General features: G+C 42.2%; 1 protein-coding gene across 2 annotated transcripts; it reads left to right on the top strand.

Moving 5' to 3' along the window:
- Positions 1 to 179: 179 nt before the first annotated feature.
- CMPK1 (cytidine/uridine monophosphate kinase 1) lies at positions 180 to 15,813 on the top strand. 2 transcript variants are annotated; one of them, XR_011048643.1, is made up of 7 exons: positions 180 to 404; positions 10,043 to 10,189; positions 11,055 to 11,207; positions 12,733 to 12,809; positions 12,890 to 12,986; positions 13,464 to 14,200; positions 14,737 to 15,813. XR_011048643.1 is itself a non-coding variant. In XM_068406379.1 (6 exons), the coding sequence occupies exons 1-6, from the start codon at positions 330 to 332 to the stop codon at positions 13,503 to 13,505; spliced, it is 591 nt and encodes a 196-aa protein (XP_068262480.1). In that variant the 5' UTR covers positions 180 to 329; the 3' UTR covers positions 13,506 to 15,813. The 2 variants fall into 2 exon arrangements, 1 of the variants encoding a protein (XP_068262480.1); XM_068406379.1 differs by having other exon boundaries at positions 13,464 to 15,813.
- The last annotated feature ends 3,449 nt before the right edge of the window (positions 15,814 to 19,262 follow it).

Consider the following 19,262-nt stretch of genomic DNA (forward strand, 5'->3'; position numbering starts at 1 on the left):
CGGAGGAGGGCGCGTTGCAGGCTGCAGCGCGGCGAGCAGCACAGCGCACCGGAGGGCAGGGCGGGGCGCACCGGGGGGGGCGGCCGCAGCCGCCGGCCCTGCGCGCACGTGCCCGCCCCGCCCCTCCCTATTGGCGCGCGCCGCCGGGGACCCGGAAGCACTTTCCCTCGTCGGGGACAGCTCAGCAGCGGGTGGAGCGGCGGCGGCTCTGCCCCAGCCCCAGCCCTGGCCTCGGTGCCCGCCGCTCCCCGCCTGCTCCACGGCCGCCCTCTGGCCGCCGCCCCGCCGCCGCTGTCCTGCTGCTGCTCCGCCGCCGCCTCCTTCTCCTCATGAAGCCCGTCGTCGTTTTCGTCCTCGGAGGGCCCGGGGCGGGCAAGGGAACGCAGTGTGCTCGCATCGTGGAGGTGAGGGCAGGGGACCCGCCACCGTGGGGGGGTGTGGGGGGGTACGGGACTACGCGTCCCGGCGTGCCGTGGGGCTCGGGCTGCGGGGGCTCCGCGGGCGCGGCCGCGGGGCGCGCTGGGAGGTGTAGGCCCCCCCCCCATGGGGTCCGTGCCTGTCCTTGGGGGAGCGGGTCCCCCTCGGCCCGGCGGCGGCCCCCGCGCCTCCCTCGCGGTCTGGGCTCTTGTCTGGCCGCCGTCCACCCCCAGCCCCTGGGAGGTGATAACTGGCCCACATCTCCCCGTTAGCTGGTGAAGTGGGGGGGGACAGTCCCCTCTCTACCCACTCCGCTCCCCTTCCAGCCCCTGTTAGGCAGCCTAGCCAGGGGCCGGCCTTTTCCCCTTCCCATGCCTTTTTTCCCCTCAACTCCCCGGGATCCCACTCCACCGGTGTGTCTGCCTGCGCTGGCACCCATCCTGGGCAGTGGAACACCCGCTTAGGGCTTGGAGGCCATCTGAGCGTGGTGTTAAGGGCAGTGTTTCGGCCAGGAGCACTGGTTGCCCACTGTGCCTTGGTGGAGGGGCAGGACCGCGGCCCTGGAGGAGCTCCAGACAGCCTGGGCGGTGGTGTGTTGTCAGGCCAGATCTGCAGCCCAGCCTGTGTGGGTGACTGTACACGTCTGCATGGCCACGTAGGTGACTGCGGGGCTGCCACCTCAGGCTGCCGGTTTTATGGCCTGGGAGTGGAGGCGAGATGGTTTGCAGTGGTTGGGAATACATTGTGTGTAGGATCAAGGTCCGTGTCTTCTGAAGCCTGTCCCATAAATGTAAGAGCTGGTACAGTAGACATTGCAGGGCGTTGGCTTGCTGACCCAGTGCCATCTCTGTAAATTGTGAAAGTAAAATGTTAGAGCTAAAATTTTGTTCTATGACAGAATATGATAGAGGTCAAAGGATGCCCTGACCCTATAGATGGTTAATCTTATTCTCTCTTTTCAAGGAACCTAAAGCTGACAGTGTAGGTTGAGAAGACTTTCTTCTATATTTTTCACATTTTCAGTTTTCCAAGTACATTTTTACAGCCCTTTGAGACAGAACAAGGATTTAAGAAAGAAGAGTGAATGCTATGTGGTGTAGTACTGTCCTTTAAAAAAAAAAAACAAAAAACAGGGGTAATAGCATTGTATTCAGGTGGATAATTACAGAAGTGGTTAAGGCTGAGTGCTTCCAAACGTGTGTGTGTTGGATTTGAAGCAGCTTTTTTTCTTTTTTTTTTTCTGAGCAGTTGTATATATTTTTCTTATTGAAAGCTGTGTAAGATCAAAGTTTATCCATATCCACATTGAAAGAAATGACTAAGAACTGTAGCAATGCCTGTGTTTCTGAAACTATTGGTGGAAAAAAACCCCACAACTCCTGGCACAGCGACATTTTCTGTGTTGTCTGTTCTGGTGATGCCCTGGCAGTGCTGTTACGGTTTATCCACGCTGCCGTTATATCCCAGTCCTCAGTGTTGTATAACTAAGTTATGCGAATTTGTTCCAGACTGAAAAATGCCATTACAACTTTAGCTCTGAAGGATTTTAACCTCAAATTACAGACTCTCGTTCAAAACAGCTTATTCATTAAATTAAATTGTGGAATGAAAGGTTCATAGTGCTCATAAAGCCTTTTTGGTAAGGTCAAATTCTGCCCCTGGCACATAGCAAACAAATGAGCTTAAACTGTAGGGGAATCTTGTAGGCTGTCATTAATGGCTTTCACCAAACCATTAGTGTATCCTCAGGGCTGAAGTACCTTGTGTGGCTGCAGGCCTGTGTTTAAAAGTATAAATGCCTTTGGCTTGATAGGCTAATGTAATTGGATAAAGACCATTTTATTAGGAGGAGTTCAAATGAGTCATTGCTACTCAAATTGTATTTGCAGCTAAAAATGAAAGAAGAAAGTTAGCTTTGCTTTTACTGTATTTATTTTCTTTTCTAAGCCTGGAAAAGGAAGTACAAATAATAATAAATGTAAATTTGCTTTAGTTCTGCTAGTCCTGTTCACTGCACGGAGAAAAGTTAATTGAAGTCAGTGGGCTGCCAGTAGAAAGCATGTGGGTCTGCTGACTGACGGATGGCTTTCCTGCTCTCTTGGACACCTCTACGGGAGCTGCTGGGTGAACTTTGAGAGACAGAGGGTCTGATGTAGTTGGAGAGTTGGACTGATGGGAGCCTGGTGGAAAACTTTAGAAAAAGGGAACATGAACAGGCAAGTGTGGATGAAACATAGCTGAGGTACTAGAGATCAGCACCTTTAAGTACATGTTCTTGTCCTGGCCCCTGGAAGCCCCTGAGAGAGCCCTGGTGCGGGTGGTTGAATAGCCTGTAATGCAGTCAATGCTGTCCTTAGGTTGAAAGTATATTTTTGTTCAGATTTTAAACCCCATTGGCAGCTTGCCACAGAGAAGAGGGGCTATAGCTGAGTAATAGAAAACCTCATTCATCCTTCGTGTAAATGGAGTGAATAATATTAGTTTACATTTGGAACGAATCTGACCTGGTATCTTGCTGTAAATCTGAAGTCTGTGCTCAATAAAAAGTCAGTATGAGCTATAAGTACTTCTTGATTGCTATTCATACTGGAGATTTGGGACAGAGCACATCATATGTGGAAGAAGTCTTACTTTGCTGAGGTGACATCTTGTATGATTTTAGCATTAAATGATTTTATTAAAAAAACAAAGGTAGCCATAAGTGTTGGGGATATTACGTACTACCTGGGAATGATTTCTCAAAGAAGTGATATAATTGTTTTGCTGACTATGCTTTACATTCCCAGAAAAGGGAGATGGCTGTCACATGTTTTAGGTGAAATATGTATTTGTCAAGTACTAGCCTAAATCACAACTGCTCAATATGTGTGTGCTGGAGTCCCTCATTCCAAAGAAGGCATAAATTCATGACAAATTAGGACCAAAATGGATAAATTATTTGAGGGAAGAAGGCTCAATAACAAGCGGAAATGGGTATTGACACAGTATATGAAAGGGAACAGCAGGTAAGCGATTAGGTTTCTTTACCTTCGCAGATAAGGTTGGAGGAGACAGCTGAACCAGGCTGGTTTTCTCCGATACGGAGGGAAGACTCGTGTGTACGTTCCCCAAACTCACAGAATTGTCACTGAAATGCAAATGCAGCAGAACTGCTGCTCTGGACCAGTTCCTCCTATTTAGGAAGGGAAGAAGCAGCATTCCCTCTTAAGTTCTTGCCCTCTGCCTTCCAGCTCTGCAGATTAACTCCTGAAACCCTCCACAGCTGTGTGAGGGGGAGTTTGCCATCACCTGGGACTGTTGTGTAGCTTGTGGTGTGAGGCAGAATATTTGAGCAGGTAGTTGAATGATGTTGTTTGAATGCAGGTTCTTGTAGGACAAAATGAATGTGTTTTATTGCTGACTTCTGAACTTTGCTTATAAAATGGTTATGGTAACGTCAAGGAAAAAAAATACATTCTTCAGATCTGCACAAACTATGCTTTCATGTACTTAAATTTTAAATCCTTACAACCTTTGCCTGAAATGCAAAGCTGTTTGGTTGGGAGAAGAATAACTAAGCTGTTTGTCTTTATTCCAAGCAAGATTTGAGTTGTGGGGTTTTTTTTTGTTTATTTTGGCAAGGTAATTCTGTAGGGATTTGGGGTATGTGAGACATCCCTCTCTGTGTACCCAAAATATAATTCACCTCCACCACAGGCCAATCCTGTATGTTTGTGGTTAAATCTAAAATTAATCCCACAAGGTGGGATGCTGAGCCTTCTTTTATAAGAGTGTAAGTTAATATCCAAATGGAAAAAGCTGTTAAGTTGCTTTGGGATATATGATAAGGAGGTTTCCTATGGTGAAGAAAACAATGCAAAGAACAACTCATTGTATCAGAAACACTCCTCTGAAAGTTGCAGTGGATTTAGGTTTTGTGGTCGTGTGTTAATTCTCTTCTGGAAGTCCGCTGAGAGACAGCGTTAACTTCCTTGAAATAAAAACTTCTAAAAAATTGTTTGCTTTAAATTCCATTTCTGAAATCTCTTTCAAGAGTGCCAAGTATTAGCAGTCCACTTAGCCTTAAGTTCTCATAGTTGTTTTTTGGAATATGAGTTTATATTTCTGAACTTTGGAGCTTTTTTTTAAAACATGGTCAGTGATCATATAAATCCACCCCCTGAAGGTTTATCACTATGCTTCCATTTTGCAGAACACAGGCTCACTCACTGGGCATTGAATTTTGGACTTTCCCAAACATACTGGGTGCCTTTTATTGAGCTGAGTGTTCCCGAAGCACTGGGGTGCTCTGTTTGCTCCCCCCTTCTCTGGGGACACTGTCAGTAGGGTCTCCTTTGTGCGTTTTGTTTTGTTAATGTGGTTTTTTGTTTGTTTTTCCTCCCCCAGAGGCAAGAACATATTTCAAACTAAGAAAATGTCTTCAAATTTTTTTATTGGAATAAGCAAACAGAAGGTCTATTACTGCATTATAGTTTATACCCCAGAGTTATAATTCCATGTGCTAATTGCTAATAGGACAGACAAAAGCTTTTTAGGTTAAAAAAGAAAATACGAAGGCTGCAGGCTTTCCACGGTTCTATTTTTATTTTAACTAGTTCTTGCACGGTGCATCTGAGAACATGTAGAAAATTTCAGTTGCTTATTAAGGTTGCCCAAGATATGACAGGTCAGAACTAGGGCAATAAAAGTTTGTGGTTTATGTGTTTAGATCTTAAGCCCTGTGACTTTCATTTTCAGAGTAACAATGATAAGCCAAGATAGGAGTCAAGGTCAAAGTAGTAATTTGTTTCTCTTGCTTTTTCTTGGCTTCTGCTCACTTAAGGAAGTCTCAAGCTGTGTGTTTAGTGCAGAGATGCGTTGCTGGACCACACAGGGCTGAATCAGAAATAAACCTTGTCCCCCCGGAAAGCTGGCTGTGTAAGGAGTCCCAGCAGCAGCTGCTGCACGCTGCTGCTCTGCTCTTACTGCCTCGAGAAGATTGCTAGGGCAGAGTTGGCCTTAGTGTGTGTGGCACAGATATGACCCGTGTGTTTTCAGTGGTACCAGTCGATTTATTGTATTTACTGAAAACAAAGCATGTTCTGTCTGGGGAGTGGAAATTGCAAATCCTGGCTGACAGAAGAAAGCTAGAAGAGGCTATAGGAGAGGGGAGAGAAGGGCATGCCAGGGAGGCTGCAGTCTCAGGTGGTGATTTGGAGATGCGGAGCATACAGCTTGCGTGTCCCAGTTTGTCCTGCTGAATGGTGACTGATTTACCAGGCCACTGTGTGTGACAAACAAGCGAGCAGTGGCTTGCTCTGCTCTGTACAGTACTGCTAAGTGCTGTCCTGAGTAACACCTCTGTGGTGGGATTGATGGAAACTTGAGCTTGCCTTTCCACATCACTGCGATTTCTTTTTTTTTTTTTGAAAGCAAAGGAGGAAGATGTCTACAGTGGTGCCAAAGACAGCTGATTTTTATCTTTTTCATTCACAGTTAATTTTTGTAAAAGATTTGGATTGTGGTTCTCCAAATATAAAAATAGTTTTAAAAGAAACGAGAACTTGCGTAATAGCAACTTAATGATGTAATCTTTTTTTCTTCTTATACAACAGCACACAAATCCACTAGCATAGCAGAAAACATCTCTGAAATAAGTTTTGGAATAGTTAATTCTATATTTTATTTTTTCTTCTCTGTAATCTAAAAATCTGTCCAGACCTTAGACGCTTGGCATTCAAGTATTTGGAAAATTTTAACCTAGTTTCTATTTCACGTCTTCCTTTCAGTCTGACGTTATGAATCTAGCATGTATGCATCCTTCAAGAACTGGAGGAACTGCTTTTTCCTTGTTTGGCAGCCACAGTCCTGCTCCCTTTCTGATTTCGGAGGACAAGAATTAGGCAGTAGTTGCAACAAGTCACATTCTGGGGTTGCATCAAGATGTACTTGGCACTGCTGGAAAGTCACGCTGGCACAACGCAAACCTTGGCAAGACGCGAGAGTGTTTCGCCCCGTTTTTTGTGCAGTTACATCACAGTCTCTTTTGTGAGCTCTTGGGGATGTGACGATTTTCTCCGATCCAGGATGCTAGCTGAGGGTTTATCTTGCCTAAGATGAAAGAAAACTTTGTGCCGTGTACGCATTGATAAAAACTGGCAAGAGTAGCGTGAGCACTGCGTCTCTGAAGCCGCCTGTGTACGGAGCAGCAGCCAAGCCTTTCTCCGTGCTTGTTTGCATTGTTTAAACCAACATGTTTTCTTTGGCTCTTGACTCAGTACAGTTAACAAATAGATGTTTTGCCTCTGAAGGAGAGGTTTGTTTTTCTTATTGCCTGGTTAATCCGTTCTGAAGGTTACTCTAGAATAAAATTTATCTAAAACAAGTCTATTTATACAATGGCACTTTGAAACACTTATATCTCTTACTGTCCTGTTCAGCCATTAAAAACTATTCCAGTTTGCTGTTGCAAAAGACAGAGAATTCCAAAAAATTGTCTGACTCAGTTTCATTTTCATGCACGAAAAGGGAAATGCCAAGGAAAATTAAATGCTTTGGTAATCTTCTAAAACTGAAGGGATTATATTTTCCTCCGGTTTTCTCCTTTGTAGAAACTTGATGTTAAAAATACCATCATTCTTTTCTTTAACTTTAGCAAGAAGAACTATGTGTTAGTTTAGGGTTCAGCAGAGTAAGGTTTCTTGCTTATAAGGAAAGATTTATTCTGGTTTATGGCTTCTGTAGTTCATAGTTAATATTTAGATTTGCAATTAAGTAGGCATATCCAAATGCAATGCACATTAAAGCAGGAGTACAGTGAGCTTATAGAGGATGTCTGTGGAGCTTTTTCTTCACAGTTACTTAGAGCAAAATCTTGCTTCCTTTTTTTTACCAGCTGTGTAGAGTTTGGGAGATTTAGGTAATTATATCCCTTCTTAAATTATGACTGTGGCAGAACTGACTTTCCACGCTTTTGTGGGTGAAATTGGAAAGCAACTGAAATGTTTTTAAAGTCACTTAGTGGGTTGTGTAATATTTCTGTTGTACTTAGTCCAGTAGCCAAGTTTTTAAATCCCAAGTTCACAGTCTTAAAAAGTGTGTAGTCACATTGTTATGCTGCTCAGACACCTTTTTTGAAATTTGCTTTGGATGTTGCTGCAGCCAAGCTGATAACCCTGAAGTTATTTGCTGCTGCTTTTGTTTTGTGTAAAAACTTTAGGATGAGTATGTATAGTTGTACTCTGTTTTGGATGTATAGCTAGCTCAGGTAATCGCCAAGGACACGTCTTTATTGCCTGTTTTTATGGACTGTATTTGGTCAGGGAGCATAGTACACTTGGTTAGTTTTCTTTGGTGTTAAGTGAGCTGAGAAAATGATTGGTTTGTGCTCTGAAATTTCCTTTATAACAATGCGTTTCTCTCTGGTAAGAGTGTATTTGTATGTTTGCACTAGGTGTCTATTTATGATGGTAAATGCCTGCGAAATTCAAGTGTAATAAATGCTTCCCATTGGCATTTTGCATTAACAACTTTTTTTGGATGTAGTTTGAGGTGAAAGAAAAGAGTAATGATGTTTGTTGTTTTCCTGCATACTGGTGTCAAATTGATAGATTTGGACCCGGTTTCTCTGCTCTCTGTTTGCTGTACAAGGTGTGACACAGGGTGGCTCCACTGTAGCTATTTACCTTCATCTGCCACATCATCTTTACTAGCAGTCACTCGTCTGCCCCAAGGGCTGCCCTCGAGTTTGTCATGTTCATCCCAGGGAAGGAGGTAGCAGGGGCAGGCATGTAGGGCTGGGTTTGGAGGAGTGCGTGTGTAGGGCTGTTTGTGTAGCTACAGTGTTAGATGCAGAGTTGTAAGTGATTTGACCAAGGTAGAGGAGGAAGTTGGTGCCAGAATCACAACGGGAATGTAGGGATTTCTGACTTGTGCTGTGCTTGAAGCATTCCTCCAGCTCCAAAGGATCTGGAATCCTTCTTTAAGTAGGTAATTAGATAAAATTACAAACCTATTGTGTAAACATAGCAAGGAAAGGCACTATCTCAGCTTTGTCACTTTGTATACCAAGACTTGACCCAGTAACTGATAATAACAATTTTTAAGTAGTTGAACTATTAGGATGGGGTATAGCTTGTATCTAGTTTGGTGGTTGTTAAATGTCTCATTGCACAGTGTAACATTTCAGGAAGCGCCTTGGGGGCTGTGAGATGGTCTCATTTCCAAACATGACAAAATTACCTTTGAAATCAGTATGCGAATACTTGACCAAAGCCCTGTTGAGCATTTTACCTAAGAATCTCTCTGCTGCTGTGCTTTCTGTGCATGCAGAGTATGCTGTATGGTCAGATTCCACACTGAAGATGGAATAGATACGCCACCAGCAAAATGCTGTTCCCTGTATTTTTCTGTTGTAATGCTGTGTTGGGTTGATGCTGGCTGGACACCAGGTGCTCACCAAAGCCCCTCTATCGCTCCCCTCCTCAGCTGGACGGGGAGAGAAAATATAACAAAATGCTCATGGGTCGAGATAAGGACAGGGAGAGCTCACTCACCATTTACTATCACGGGCAAAACAGACTCGACTTGAGGAAATTAGTTTAATTTATTACCAATCAAATCAGAGTAGGATAATGAGAAATAAAACTAAATCTTAGAACACCTTCCTCCTACCCCTCTCTTCTTCCCGGGCTTAACTTCAGTCCCAATTTCTCTACCTCTTCCCTGCCAGTGGCACAGGGGGATGGGGAATGGGGGCTGCGGTCAGTTCATCACACATTGTCTCTGCTGCTCCTTCCTCCTTGGGGAAGGACTCCTCACACTCTTCCCCTGCTCCAGCGTGGGGTCCCTCCCATGGGAGACAGTCCTCCACGAACTTCTCCAACGTGAGTCCTTACTATGGGCTGCAGTTCTTCATGAACTGCTCCAGCTTGGGTCCCTTCCACGGGGTGCAGTCCCGTGAGGGCAGACTGCTCCAGCATGGATCTGCCACAGGGTCACAAGTCCTGCCAGCAAACCTCCTCCAACGTGGGCTCCTCTCCCTGTGGGGCCACAGGTCCTGCCAGGAGTCTGCTCCAGCATGGGCTTCCCATGGGGTCACACCCTCCTTTGGGCATCCACCTGCTTAGGCATGGGGTCCTCCATGGGCTGCAGGTGGGTATCTGCTCCACCGTTAACCTCCATGGGCTGCAGCCTCTCCCATGGGCTGCAGCCTCACCATGTTGTTCACCAAGGGCTGCAGGGGAATCTCTGCTCTGGTGCCTGGAGCACCTCCTCCCCCTCCTTCCTTGCTGACCTTGGTGTCTGCAGAGTTGTTTCTCTCACATCTTCTCACTCCTCTCTCCAGCTGCAATTATGCAGGTTTCCCCCCCTCTTCTTAAATATGTTATCCCAGAGGTACTACCACCATCACTGATGGGCTCAGCCTTGGCCAGTGGTGGGTACATCTTGAAGTCCGTGGCATGGGGGAAGCTTCTAGCAGCTTTTCACAGCAGCCACCCCTGTAGCCCTCTCCTGCTACCAAAACCTGGCCACACAAACCCAGTACAAATGCGAAGATAAATGTGGCTGACACTGTTGACTGATGTTGACTTTGCACATGTACTAATTCAAGGGAGTCTGTGCCTGTTTGTTTTGTGCATTTCAGAAATACGGCTACACGCACCTTTCTGCTGGTGACCTCCTTCGAGATGAACGGAAAAGGCCAGGCTCACAGTATGGAGAACTCATTGAGAACTACATTAAGGAAGGGGAAATTGTACCGGTTGAAATAACAATCAGCTTGCTGAAGAGGGTAAGGAAAGGGCTATTTTCTTGCTGGTTCACTCTTGCAGGCTAAGCAACAAAGCAGTGGCTGGATTCTGGAAGAATTGCCTTTCCTCCGGTGTGAGTAGTATGAAATGGGAGACACGATGGTGTGCATCATGTACCAGGCTTCTCTTAGCAGTTACTTATGTTTCTTTCTGGCTAGTTGGAGGGCAGTAGGTGATGGCCTCTGATACCTCGAGATCTCTGAGAATGGATTTTTTTTTTAGTAGTTTTAGGGAAACAGTGAAACTCTGTGTTTCTTATTTCCCTTAACTAGCTTTTGGACCTCTTGGGTCAGCTCAGGGTCAGCACTGGAGGGTAGAGGCCTTAAAGGTACTAAGTTCCTGTAAGTTTTATCAAAATAGCCAGGTGAAGGAGAAGAGCACCTGCTAATGTCCCTGTGGAAGGAAAAGCTCCAGCCTTTATCCTTATGAGATGTCCAGAAAACAACCAGAGTATCTCCTTTAAGACAGAAAAGGCTTCTGTTGTTCATGGCACTAAATTTATCTGGAGTTTTTTCATTAGAATGAACTACAGATCCGGGATGTATCTTACTGTGTAACAGCACTTTCCAGTATCTTGTAGAAAATCAACTTTTAAAGCTGGGATTGTGTGTTACGAGATTTTGAGCTGTATGAGGTAGTGAACTCAGTTTGAAAGAAGGCTATGTTGGTGCATCAGTGAATTAATTAGCATGCAGTGAAAGTGGAACAAAAATACATTTTGTAAATCTGCAATAATCCTAAGATAAATGCTTCTCAATTTACCATGTCAACATTTTGGGGGTAATTTAATAAGTAGATAAATGGTTGTATGTGCAGGAGATGATGAATTGAATTCTCTTTTATCAGGCTATGGATCAAACAATGGCTGCCAGTTCCCAGAAGAACAAGTTCTTGATTGATGGATTTCCCAGGAATGAAGATAATCTTCAAGGCTGGAATAAGACTATGGATGGAAAGGCGGATGTTTCTTTTGTTCTCTTTTTTGATTGTGACAACGAGGTAATGAAGTGTATTATTCTGTAACTTCCTTTCTTGCTATATTGTGAGAATCATTCAAGAAGAACATTAAAACTCTGTCAGGTAGTGAATGGACTAGTGTAAGAGTAGAAGGAAAACTTGGTCTGTGAGTTTCAAGGATCTTTTGGCAACTTGTTTTTGCAGATGAAAAACTGCATGTTTTTGAAATAGCAGGCAGCTAATTGCACTTGGTACGTTCATGTGCGAATAAATTATGTTGAAGAAGTATTTAAAGTTTTTATAAACTTTCCTTAGGAATGAAATTGCCTGAAGTACATTACACAAAATCACTAGGTTAATTTTCTGAAAATGTTACTCTGTTTACTCTTAGTAACTGTTTGTTTAGTCCAAAATGGACTTGAGGCCAATGTCTGCTTTAATTCTAAAGTGCTGGCAGCAGCAGTCTTTATTTTCTTAGTTAAGACCTGTGCTATAGGATAGCCAGTAATCAACATTTTGTTCAGCAAGTCATTAGATTACAAGGGCATTTTGACAGTGATACATTATATTCATTTAACAAGTGCCATGATATGCTGTCTTTTTAATATGCCCTTGAGGCATAAAAACTGATACGAGAATCCCAGCACCATAAGCTGACTTTCTTCCTTTTACCCTTTTCCTCAATTTCCTGAGAAATTTTGTTAATTTTTTTTACTTAATTGTAGTTACTTTTTTAATCTCAAAAGAAGAAGTGAGGGGTTATTTTTTTTCTATTTAAAAACTTAAATAAGTTTAAAGGAATTTTTTCACTTGGTGAGGTATTAATTTTGGGATTCTAATTTTTTTACTAGATCTAAAAATAGACAACAAAACCTACGTGATCTTCTGGGTGTTTTTTTACTTTGAGTGTGCTTTGTAGGAAAAAATTATTTTTAACCTGTCCTCTTGCATGAGTAGGATAAATGTATTCATGAGGTGTACATGTGTCAGCATTGCTTACTAAACTTCATGTTTCAAATCTTAGTTCATTGGGCAGCTTTTAGCTATGGTTAGTTCTTCAGTTTTTACTTAGATTTTGATTTTTAAGTATTCCTTATAGTAGTGTCAAGTAAGAACATTTTAACTTATAATAATATGTAGCCTTACAGAATTCTTGGGAGAACATACAGTGACTTTCTTTCAGCGCAGGCATATATTGGTAGTCTAATTTGACATGCTGCTTTTCAGAAAGTCTGAACACATCCTTGAAAATCAGGTAATTTTTGTCTTTAAATGTCTCGAGTTGGACACCCCGTCGAACCACAGAGCTTAATGTTGCTTTTACTTCCACTGACCGCAATCCCATTTTAAGAGCTCCCATTTTAATAAACTGATGAAGTGTAAAGCAGTCATCCTTTTTCTCTGGAAGAATCTAACTTTCCACAGGAATTCTGGTTACATCCACCAGATTTAGACAGTATGTTGTGTGTCAGGCCTATTTAGATTTTCAGGATTTTTGTTTTGTTCCTGCTTTCAAGATAGCACCTTGTGTTCTTGGTTGTGATCATCCTTTTAACGTTTTTTGCAGATATGTATTGACCGCTGTCTTGAAAGAGGCAAGAGCAGTGGTAGGAGTGATGATAATCGGGAGAGTCTGGAAAAGAGGTACTATCTCCAAAACTTTTCAGTTCCCTTCTGTTTATATTTTACTATGTAATGCTTTTTTCCCCTGTGCTTTCTCCTAGAATTCATACATATCTGCAGTCTACTAAGCCTATAATAGATTTGTATGAGAGAATGGGAAAAGTCAGAAAAGTGGATGCTTCTAAATCTGTTGAAGAAGTAAGTATATAAGCCAAAAAACCATGGAGATGACAGTGGCAGGGTACATATTTTTGGCATTCTTCTGAGATGTGTGTATGTATGGTTAGCGTGCTAATTAAGCACTGATGTGTATTACTGAGGGAGGCTGTGGAACTCTCATTTGGACTCTTGAAGAACTGATTAAGATGTAAATAACTTTAAGAAATCAATTAGTTCTGCCTGAACATGAGCTGGACTAAACACATTTTCAGTGTTTGTGTTTAGCAGTGTCTTGCCTTTTTCACTTGTGAGCTTTTGCTTTTCTGAAGTAGTATTGCTCTTCTGTCTGTTTCCCAGAATTGATGCCAATTTCACTATTAAAGAATTGCTGTGGGTGTTCTAAGAAAAACCTATATATTTTTTTAAATACTGTCAATTATTGTGTGTGCTGGTTTAACTTGAAGTAACTGTTTGACTAACACTTCATAAAATTAATATTCTTCTCTCTCTTTTTAGGTTTTTGAAAAAGTTGTACAAATTTTCGACAAAGAAGGCTAATTCCCAGCTTGAAAGTTCATTTAAACTTGTGCTTGAATCTTGCTTGAATAGCTGCTACTGCAGTCCACTCTTTGTAATTGTTTTAAAAGATTTTTTTATTGTTTTTCACATATCCAATGATGATTGGAAAAGCAGTTAATTACAAATGGATCTGTTTTTTAAATAGGAAGTAATTTTTTGTGGCTATAGTATACAAATTCCAGGGTTCTCCATTAGTACAAGTTCAGTCACTCACATGGCAAAACCACAGTTAAAACACCTCTCTGAAGAGACTATTTATTCTGTCACGGTTCTGTGCCCATCATGGGCAGCCCTTATTCCTTATTGTCGTGCGACTATTTTTTTTTTTTAAGGATCAACTAAACAGCAGCATTAAGCAATTTTTCAGATGCTCGGACCAAATTTAGCAGATATTTTTTCAGAATATGATTTTGTCACGAAGTTCCCTGTTACCCCCAACCTGAATTCTCTTAAGTCAAGCTACAGTTAGTATGAGAATCTGTTTTAGCAGTTCTCACAAAACTATTTAATATGCTGTTCAGCAATAGACATACAAAGTACTTTATGGAAAGTGGTGCTTTCTGATGACTCTGGATGTAAACTGTCTTGTAAGTTCTCAAGTACCTGGATGACATGGCCCTGGGCTTTACCTTGTCTTTATTTACAAAAGGTTAAGAATATAATTTCAAAGTCAGGTCAGTATTTCCGTACTCATTTATTTTAAATGATAATTCTGTTGTTAATTACAGCGTGGTCTTCACAAGATGGCAAAACTCTTAAATTGTGTACAATAAGCAAAATCTTCTAACAGTTCTGTCTTTTGTAACAAGTGGAAGGGATTTTCTGTATTATTATTATTATTATTGAAATACTGTGTTACTGAATGCTTTAAGGTTTGTTACTTGGGGAAATATTTTTATGGTTAAACTAGTGAATTTGTTTCCCTAAAATTGTATAATTTTAATAGCTGTTTGTTTGAAAAGTTTGTAAATTATTGCACTTTTGTTATCATGTGGTCAGCTGAGGGGAAGACACCTGCAGAAAAAAGTTCCCTTTCGCTTAAACAAATTGGGTCCTGCTTCATCACGTTCTCTTGAATTAGCCAAGTACAGTCAGCAGCAGTAATTGGGATAAGCAGATAACTAGTTGAAACAAAGTGGTCTAAATGTTTGCACAGATGTGGTGTAATTCTGCCTTTTGTTTAAAGTAACCTTTTCTCTCCTCTATGTAGTATGCATACGTCTGTGGGGGCCCAACCATGCATTCCTTGCATGCCCTAAGCTTTCACTGAAGAAGGCTCCAGAAGGCTTGAAGATGAGTGTTTTAACTAATTTTATTGATAGAGTGGCTCTTCCTACACTAACTGACACTGTAATTGGCTTGTGATATGCTAATAGACGTTGCAAATTACAGGGAATTGCAGTCTGGAAATCTTGGGGTTCAGCTTTTCTTTATTGATGACTTTCTCTGTTTAGGAAAAGCTTTAAATTAAGCCTAGCTTCTAATTAGAATCAGACGTGTTGGTCCTCATCCCGCAATCTGATCTGTGCAGGCGGATTTGTATTTCCAGAAATTCTCATCTCGCTGAGATTCTTGAGGCTGCTGGACTGAGGAAGAGATGGGTACAGAAACAGGGTAGACTACAGTATCTTTTCCAGTATGGTAGGAGCTCAACCAGTGGACTGAGCACAAATAGCTGTTTACTACTGCAGAATATATGGACCATGACTGCTTTTGTGAGTGTGGGAGGTTAATGCTTTTGCTTTATGAATTTCCCCTTAAAAAAAAAAATCATGGAATTTAATTCTTATTGTATAAGTATGCTGACATAGGATAGGATCCAGCGAAACTGCATGTTTTGATATGAAGGTTAGAATCAGGGTTTTTCAAAAAAGACTTCAAACAGGATTCTTTAATCTAATTAGATTTAATTATCTTTAGTTTCAAAGTTTACTGGTTTTTACAAGTTCTGTTCAGAATAGAGTATCTGTTTTCTCTCATCATATGCTTTTCTGTGTATTTAAGTGCTGAAACAAAGGGAAAAAACCCTTTGGAGCAAGTTTTTAGACAAAACCAATGTTTTGGCAATATTGAATTTGGAGTGGATTGTAACGTGTCTGTGCGAAGACTAGATTTTTTTGTCATTTTATTTATTGAAGATGCCATTAAATGTGTTACCAATTCTTTCAAGTTGGACTTATGACTGAAATAAAGATTAAAGGCAATATGCCAATGTGTTGTGTCCATTTAGCAGCAAAACTGTATAAAGAATCTGAGGAGATCCAATAAACTTTGTTCTGTGGCTTAATATGAGTGCTTGGCTTACAGTTATCTGTCACAAGGGATATTTTTCATATGTATCTATCTATATAAAGTATTTTTTAGTGTTAGATACCTCGTGCAGCCGCTTACACACAGGTATGTGTATGAAAGTTCAATTTTCACCATTGAAACCGAAGTCCTGAAGACCCTGTTAAGCACAGGATAAGATCAGACAAATGCCTGTGGAATTGGTACCTTTTCTTGATTATAGAGGTTTATCAAATTACTCTATTTGTATAGTTTTGCAGTGATAATTAATCTGGCACATCTGTGAATGAAAGGGGACTTGAAGTGCACTAGGAAACACAAGCCTATTGTGCAGCTGCTGTTGGAGACACTTTTTGTCTTGACTTCTCATGCTTCCTTGCTCACTCACCAGCTGATTTCCTCCATGCCATTCTGCTGCTCTGCAGCACACGCCTACGTGCTGTACTTGAGACTGTGTTCTTAAAGGAGATCGGCACAGCGTAATACGCTTTATAAAAGAAACTGAGAGGTTGCCAGGCTAATTTTAAAATAAGCCTTTGCATTTTGCGTAAAGGTTTGTCACAAAATGGGTTGTTTATTCCTGTGTAGGTTTCCAGTAAACAACATGTTGAACTTGAAACCTTACTTTGGGAAGATTTGCAGAGCTGGTCTGAAAGGGGTGGGAAAAGCAGGGGATTCTCCAACAGTGGGAGGTATCTTACTGCTGATAAAACTACATAGACCAAATTGTTTTGCTGAAACCTTGCCCTGAGGTTGTAGCATCTCCTTGGGGACTGACAGGGGCAAGGCTCTGGTAGCTTGCCCCAAAGCAAGCTTCCCACTCCCACAAGTGGGAGACTTGAACAGAAACCCCTGCCCAAAATGTGCCAGTTGGAAGGAGTAGGGACAGGTGGAGAAGACCGTAAGCATGCAGTTGAGGATTGCCTCAGTGTAAGGTACTCCCCACTACCAACGTTTGTCCTTAATAAGAAGAGATGGCTCCTGAGAGAATTCCAAGGTCTTGTGCAAAATGCTGTGTCTTACAACAGTGGGGACATCTGTGTGCCGCTGAACTGGGGAGAATGGGAGAGTTAAATGGAAAAAAACCTCAGTTCAGACTGGAGCTGCCAACTGTCGTTACCGGTTGGCAGTTTCTAGCTGCCAGCATTTAGGAAAGTTGCAGCTTAGGGGATTACTTTTCTGCTTAGTTTGAAGTTCAATACCAGTTTGGTCCCTGTTGTGATACAGATGTCTCTGAAAGCTACAATCTGTGACTACTCTGCTGCCCTTCTGCTCGGGGGGACCAGCGCTTGGCCCCTTGGCACACTCGGGGTATTTCTTCAAGACGTGGTGCAGCAGGACTTGGAGACTGGGCACCTGGGGCTGTGCGCTTGCCACAGCCCAAAGATCCCGGGGTTAACAGCTAGTAACGAAAACTGCAAGACGATGCACAGAGGATTCAGCTAATCAGGTAACAAAGGAGACAGTAATAAAAATATTAAGACTTTTGGTTTCATATAATAGCAGTTCTCACACTCTTTTGATCTGCAGACCTTTATAAATATTCCAGTGGAGATAGGGGGGGACAGATGAATTTAATCTTGCCACTCTGCTATTTTTCGTGGATTGCTTAGTTTAAGATGGTGGTTTTCAGCATGTGGTCTGTAGAGTATTTCTGTTGGTAACAATAGGCGTCTTTATTGAGCCTTATAATCTGCTCAGCTGATGCATTCTCTATCCTCTTTGCTTTCTGCCTCTTAAGGTCTTTTCCTTACCTTTCTGAATTGTGGATGCTCTTTGGGATGGGGAAGGGGATGCTCTTACCAATCTCTGTGCCTTGCGAAAAAAACAAAATCTTTAAATACCCTCAGCTGGAGCAATTGGAACCTGTTTCTGCTGAGGAGCTTGGTATGTAACCTGTTACAAAACTGACATAAAGCACATCATTGTGCTTTTTTTTTTTTCAACTACATAAAATCTCAGTGTAGTACCTCTGCTCTTTCCTCCTATATGAGTGAGATCAGATGTATTTGTCTTGCTTCAGCACGGTGCTTAGCAGCAGTTGCATGAAAAAAACCTCCTCAATCACGATGACCTGTTATATTTTTATGGGAGTGAGTGAGATGATTGAGGAAGGGAGGAAAGATGCTTAAAGAAGCTCAGTCAATTCTGCTTCACTGGTCAGACTTCAGCTTTAGATACACATCTGTTCCACACAGCAGCAATGCTTGTATTTAGTCTAGCTATTTCATGATTATGCTGGATAGAAATTAATATAAAAGCACTCTCTGCCTAGAAGTTGCCTATCTCCCCTCATTGTCTCTGTCACCTTGAATTCCAGGGGTTGTGAGGACAGGAATTTGTCTTCAGGGTAAAGCTGTAGAAGCTAAACCGGGCAGGATGAAGACAAATTGAGCCGTGCTTGTGAAGAACAAGATGCACAGCTTATTTCACTCTGGGCAGCAATGCCAGGCTATTTTGTCATCTCGGTTTATAACTGCATTCAGAGAGCAAAGCAGAAATTTTCTCTTCCCCTCAAATGTTTGGCAGAAAGCTTGCTTTTGTCTAAAACGCTTCTTAAGCACTGTGCGAACCATTCAGTCCTAAACCAAATACCAGTTTGAGTTGTGCTTTTTCTTTCAAATTTACAAATAGGAGGGTTTGGTTTAGTTTCTTGTAATAGCTGCTGCAGCAAGACAACTCTTGGAAAATACAAAGCGCTATCCCAAAAGATATTATCTGCTTTATGCTGGAGGGCTTTTTAGCACAATGCTGTTTCTTCGTGGTAAGAAATGGCAAAGATTGCTGGATTGCTGTGCGACTACCCAAGTGTAATGATATGTGGATGGTACATGGAAATGGTGCCTTGTACAGCAGCTCTGCTTGCATAAAGCTGAACTTTTGTGCTCAGCACGCACTTTTGTTTAGTGCCATGAGATGTGAAAAGAGATTTTTGGATAGATTTGCAATTGGATCAAGTCTTAGGAATGAAGCTTAATCTATCGCAAAGGTTTTCAGGAACTACCAGGATTTATCAAGATATTTGGAGGATGCAATACATGGTGGTCCTCTTTCCTGACTGAGCATAGCGCTATCTCTGTTACCACTGTTGCCTTCTAAACCAGAACCAGCTGAAGTCCCCAGCTTTGGTCACCAAGTATCCCGAGGTCCATGTTATGTTCTAACCCAAGTGCCTCTGTCCTTGTCTGAATACCTCCTCTGGTTTCGTTTGGGTATGATGGAAATCATCAGTGCCTTTATTGCAGGGGGATGACTGGCACAATCCAAAATTAAGCTGCTGTCCCACCTCGTACTCTGCACACACAAACTTCTGTGAGAGGGAGATGCTCTCTGGGAGCTGTAGTGGCTTCCTTACTTCCATTTTCCTTTCCAGGCCATGCATCCTGGATGGACAAGATTTCCCAAGGTATAGTAGTATTTCTCTACCCCAAAAGAGGAGATGGTAGC

Source organism: Nyctibius grandis, chromosome 8, assembly GCF_013368605.1.
Source record: "Nyctibius grandis isolate bNycGra1 chromosome 8, bNycGra1.pri, whole genome shotgun sequence".
NCBI lineage: Eukaryota > Metazoa > Chordata > Aves > Nyctibiiformes > Nyctibiidae > Nyctibius > Nyctibius grandis.

Excerpts from the sequence above, each read along its gene's own strand:
- CMPK1 (XM_068406379.1), top strand. The coding sequence starts at position 330 with ATGAAGCCCGTCGTCGTTTTCGTCCTCGGAGGGCCCGGGGCGGGCAAG. Across the intron at positions 405-10,042 it reads AGTGTGCTCGCATCGTGGAG|AAATACGGCTACACGCACCT; the intron begins GTGAGGGCAGGG and ends TGTGCATTTCAG. Across the intron at positions 10,190-11,054 it reads CAATCAGCTTGCTGAAGAGG|GCTATGGATCAAACAATGGC; the intron begins GTAAGGAAAGGG and ends CTCTTTTATCAG.